A 6,000-nucleotide genomic window follows, 5' to 3' on the forward strand; every position below is an offset into this window, starting at 1 on the left:
GTTTACATTCCCCATGGATCAGTTTCATTGGGGGAAGATTAACAACAGGCACCGGAACTCCCTTCCCACCCAGGGCACCTTGGCACTGAAGGGTCAGGACGAAGATGGGAAAACAATGGGGTTAAAATTCCATATGTTACAATGGGAGATGGTTTAACCGTTTAAGGGCTGCTTCACACTAAGGCTGGGTTCAATGAATATTGTTACTAGTTTTTCATCACAGGTATAGCTGTATGTATAGGGTTTGTTTGTGTGTGTGTGTGTGTGTGTGTGTGTGTGTGTGTATGTGTGTATGTATGTATGTGTGTATGTGTGTATGTGTGTATGTGTGTATGTGTGTGTGTGTGTGTGTGTGTGTGTGTGTGTGTATGTGTGTGTGTATGTATGTGTGTGTGTATATGTGTATGTGTGTGTGTATGTGTGTGTATGTATGTATGTGTGTGTGTATATGTGTATGTGTGTGTGTATGTATGTATGTGTGTGTATGTGTATGTGTGTGTGTGTATGTGTATGTGTGTGTGTGTATGCATGTGTGTGTGTGTGTATGTGTGTATATGTGTATGTGTGTGTGTGTGTGTGTGTGTGGGGGGGGGGCAGGTCAGATTGTTCTAATGCAGAGTCACAGTATCACAGAGACTGAATATTAACCCCTTATGTGCCAATGGCTCATTTATACTAAGAATGTGTTAAATGAGATAAAAAAGGAATGCCTGGTTACTATATTGCCACGAATATTATTACAGATGTGACTGTAGGTATGGGGTTTGTGGGGAGGTGGCAGGTCAGACAGTTCTAGTGCAGAGTCACATCATCATAGAGATCACCTAATGGACTGAATATTAATGGACTGCCAATTTTCCATCTTATATCATTATTATTATTATTATTATAATTATTATTATTATTATTATTAGACAGGTGGAGGGCAATGTGACAATATCAGTTAACTTAACCCCTGTGTCCCATGACATATCTTATACTATATATATATATATATTTATATTGTTATGTATTTGTGCCACTCACTCACCTGTTGATGTCACTGATAAAATGACTCTGCTCCTCTAGAAACCTCTTCCAGCCATCCTCAGTCTTCACCCAGCTCTGCCCAGGGGACCTCCAGTCCTGTCCTAGGAAAGGCATAGTGGCCAATCAGATCCTGAAGGTACAATGCCCGTGCGATTTAACTGCTTCTTTTTTTTTTTTTTCCTGCAGCTGCTGCGATGTGCTCAGTGCTGTGCGTCTGACGCCTCCTTCCCCTGCTGCATTATTTATAGCTGAGGCTGCTGCCTTTGTTGCCGGAAATGTGAGACGCTCCTCCCCCTCCAGGACACGTGGCTTTTGTTTATCCCCCGCTGCTGCTGCTGCTGAGCATTGTGATTGCACAATCCCGAGAGGGACAGCTGCTGATTCCTGGGCACAATGTCACCCTCAGTCACTGCGATTCAGAGGCTACAGCTCTCATCTGTGCTTAGTCACAATAGAAGGCAATATAGTAGAGATAAGGGAGGGGAAGAAGAGCTGGAATAGGGACCTCCACCCCAAAAGCCACAAGTGTAATAATAAATACGCCTAACATTCCAATATAACAAAGTGAATCCCTTTCTGCATTCCTCCCAACATTTGGAAAACAAAAAGAGGGACAAAAACTTGTGCGGCACACAGTCAGGTGACATTTTTTGACCACGCCCATTAATGGCCACCCCCCCCCCCCCCCCCTAATTATTTTACAAAACATTTCCAGGAGTTTTAGATAAATGTCTTATGTGTTTACAGTAAATTGCCCTTTAAGCTGCTGGTCGGTTCTCCCAAGAGACCTGCTTATCTTAAATAGTTACAGTTGTTTCTTTGCTTATCTTAAATTATTACAAAAGTATCCAGGTGCAACTGATGAGTGTTCTGGGCTCTCTGCCAGAAAAGTCTCTTATTTTAATTAAGTTTCAGAATATTTGTGTCTTTTTGTGGAGTCAGTGCAGGAGATCAAAGAGAAAGTCAGGACATTTCAGTAAGAAACCCGGGACTATGGGCTGAGCTGTCAAAATCGGGCCTGTCCCCCGAAAACAGGACAGTGACAAGTTACAATGCTTTCTGTCATTTTCTGAATGTCCTTGCTATTGACCCTACATTCCATCTGAGTGTCTCCTCTATTCTCTGCAGTACTGGTTCTGACTGTTGAAACAATGTAGCAAAGTACCCAAGGGAGAGCTGACCTCTGCTACATCGTTTCAAGTCACAACCACAGACAAGAAAGTGATTAACAAACTAAACTGCTAATAAAGCTGAATGTATATTAGAAAGCTGCATAAAGAACAGAATTCCCATTTAACGTACAGTGCAATTCAAACGAGCAGGGAGACCAGAGGTAAATGGCTTAGGATTTGCTTTACAGAATTAGTATGGGGCTTAGAATTGTTGTAATGTAAAACTCTATGTTTAAGGGAAGGCAGTAATGGGTAACTCTAATGATAGAAATTGCATGGCTGCAATTATATTTTAGTTTGGATCAAGTACAAGGTACTGTTTTATTATTACAGAGAAAAAGGAAACACTTTTTTAAAAATATAAATTATTTATTTATTATTATAATTCGGAGCTTTCTGGATAACAGGTTTCCGGATAATGGATCCCATACCTGTACTTTGGACACTTTGGGGGAGGGGAGGCAGGACCACCGTCTCAACCACTGGCCTAGATTGTATGGACAGAACCCTCTGATCTCTGTCGCTCTGTATCTGTACTGTATATCATGTCATAGATAGATAACAGACAGACAGATAGATAGATAGATAGATAGATAGATAGATAGATAGATAGATAGATAGATAATAGATAGATAATGATGATAGATAGATAGACGATTGATAGATAGATAGATAGATAGATAGATAGATAGAGATAGTTAGATAATAGATAGATAAATAGATAGATAGATAGATAGATAGATAGATAGATAGATAGATAGATAGATAGAGATAGTTAGATAATAGATAGATAATAGATGATAGATAGATAGATAGATAGATAGATAGATAGATAGATAGATAGAACGAAAGATGATAGATATTCTATATAGATATTTTGAGAAAATTTGCAGTTGGTTTTAAATTTTTATTGTTTGTGATTTTTATGTTATTTATTTTTTTATTTAGCAGCTCTCCAGTTTGCAACTTTTATAATCTGGTAGTTAAGGTCAAAATTCCCCTAGCAACCATTCAGAGTCTGACAGATTCAACACATATATATAATCTGTATATATATATATATATATATATATATATATATATATATATATATATATATATATATATATATATATATATATATATATATATGCCTTCAGTGTGTGTCAGTGTGTGTAACCAGATCATGCCCCAACATGTTGCTAAATATTTATAAAGACGCCAGGCGCTGGATTGTTTTGAACAGAAAGTTCTGTGCAGCAAGGAGAAGAAGGAGGGGGAACTGACAGTTTCTGTGTCCCGCCTCCTTCTCTTCATAAACCAATCAGGAGCTGCGTCTAGGCAAAATACAGTTTGACCTACACACAGTGGTTGAAGATTAAAGGGGAAGTCAGTAATCAGATATCCATTTGGTTTGTAGACTTCTACTAGGTAGTATTTTACCTTACAATGGACATTTTGTTTTATGGAGAGGGGCATATGACTGGTTGGATATTTATTATAACTGTAATGTACAAACTACAGACCTCCAGCAATTATACTGCTACAACTCCTTGTACCCACTGTTACTCAGCCGCAGCCACAAGGTCTGAAAATACTCCTGATTTTGTATTTAGTGTTCCTTCATCTTATTACATTGCCCTGATAGCCAGCTGCTTCAAGCCGATAATCTTGCATTATAAAGCTATCAGTTCTATAATAAATCTAAACCTGATGAAGTCAGCTCATATGAGCCACATTGCATCACTGATTCCCGGATACATGATGGCAGCTGCCTTTTCCCTTGGGTGCCCTTGTTGGATTGTTGCCACCATCAGAAGTCTGGCCAATGAGGCGGTCAATATACCAATATAAAGCTGTCAGTGGATGCTGGGAGTTGTAGTTTATCACAGCCAGAAATAATTCCTTCTTTCTAGGGAAGCACAACGCAAGGAGTTAATGTGTTCCTTACAGCCTTTGCCAATGTCCATGTAACTGTGCCGGAGAATTGACGTAGCCAGCATTCCTTATAGGAGATACTATGCCTATTATCTATAGGAATGCTTGATATTATTTCTGTACATGTTCGGCATGCGTTATTCTGCTCAGGGGACCTTATTTATCTGCATATTTGTGTTTATTTGTATAACTAGGAGCAGCCATAATGGATAGATATACAGTATTCTTTCTTCGCTGTACTAGGAGATTAATCCCCATATGTAATATAAGGCACTAAATTTGCCCAGGAGCAGTTACCCAATAGGATGTTTACATTTAAACAGGTGACCAGTAAATGCTACCTGCTGATTGGTTGCTATGGGTTACTGCCCTGGGCAAACTTTGTTTTTTGTTTTTTTTATTACATAACCCCCTATGATCTAATGTTCCTTGTTTAAAGGGGAACCAAAGCCTAAAAAGCAACATGAACAGAAATGCACCATTTTATATACTGTATTTACTGTACCAACCAAGAGAACCAACAGCCCTGTAATAGTAATGATCAAGGCTTTCAAATTTGTCTACAGCAACTTCCCATCTTGGATCTTCTTAGGCCATCTTTTGTGTCAGTGGCACTGCACATGCTCAGTGTGCTCTGGGCTGCTGTTGGGAAGCATAGGAATACGTCAGTTCTATGCTGCCATGTAAGGGATCTTGCATTAATTACATATCAAAATCTTATTGTATTATATTTATAAATACTGTATATTGTGAGTTGGGCTTAGGCTCAGGGGAGCTTTATTTGTCCTTTGAGACCATATTGAGTGCTGGCAGGTCTTTGATCTTCTGTGTTGCATGTTATAATATAAAGAGTGGCACTGTATAGATCAAAGTATCGACTGGAAACAAAAGGGCAAATTTACTAAAGGCAGAAATGACCGTCACTAGCGAAAATTCGCCAAAATGACAATTCGCAGCGACATTGTCAATTTACAAAAAGGCAAAGCGGACAATTTGCTAGCAAAAAAGCTCAGCACTAGAGAAGTTTCACGCCATTGAATGTTCGCTCAGACGAGGGATTGTTACTCTGCAAATTCATCGAAGTGCAAACTCTCCAATATGTTACGCTTTTTGCCAGAGTCTGTTTTGGCAGATTATACCTGGCAAATTGATAAAATGAAGCTACGTCCTCAACATTATTATATCAGTGACAGCATATCCTGTGTGCCAAAAAAGTAAAAAAATTAAAATAGACAAAACACTGTTTTTTTTTATATTTTAATGTGGGATTATGTTTAAAAGTTGTAACTGTTACATACCGTATATACTCGAGTATAAGCCGTCCTGAGTATAAGCCGAGGTACCTAATTTTACCTCCAAAAACTGGGAAAGCTTATTGACTCGAGTATAAGCCGAGGGTGAGAAATGCAGCAGCTTCTGGTAAGTTTCAAAAAATTTAGGGTTTCTGCCGGCGTCTCGTTTTTGGATGCCAGCGTCTCGTTTTTGGATGCCGGCGACCATTCTTGGACGCAGGCAAATATTCTTGGAGACTATTCTTGGACGCCGGCGACTATTCTTGAACGCCAGTGACTATTCTTGGGCGCCGGCGACTATTCTTAGACGCCGGCAACCGTTTTTGCGCTTGACCCGAGTATAAGCCGAGGTAGAGTTTTTCAGCATATTTTGGGGGCTGAAAAACTCGACTTTTTGTCACAAAACAAGGAAGTAAAAAATGTTTTCCCATTCCCACCCCTAATTTGCATATGCAAATTAGGATTTGGTTTGGTATTCGGCCGAATCCTTCATGAAGGATTCAGGGGTTCGGCCGAATCCAAAATAGTGGATTCGGTGCATCCCTAGTTGTTATTGTGTTATACACATCTATAGAAAGCTCCCAGGTTTC

At 39.4% G+C, this 6,000-nt stretch overlaps 1 protein-coding gene across 1 annotated transcript in view; it reads right to left on the reverse strand.

Annotated features, from left to right (window-relative positions):
• Positions 1–1,336, reverse strand: part of LOC108719406 (F-box only protein 32) — a 28,784-nt gene extending 27,448 nt beyond the window's left edge. Inside the window, exon 1 of the mRNA XM_018268254.2 lies at positions 1,031–1,336. Within this exon, the coding sequence (XP_018123743.1) occupies positions 1,031–1,143 (113 nt within the window). The 5' untranslated portion in view covers positions 1,144–1,336. The remainder of the gene's footprint in view (positions 1–1,030) is intronic.
• Between the last annotated feature and the right edge of the window lie 4,664 nt (positions 1,337–6,000).

Source organism: Xenopus laevis, chromosome 6L, assembly GCF_017654675.1.
Source record: "Xenopus laevis strain J_2021 chromosome 6L, Xenopus_laevis_v10.1, whole genome shotgun sequence".
NCBI classification, from domain to species: domain Eukaryota; kingdom Metazoa; phylum Chordata; class Amphibia; order Anura; family Pipidae; genus Xenopus; species Xenopus laevis.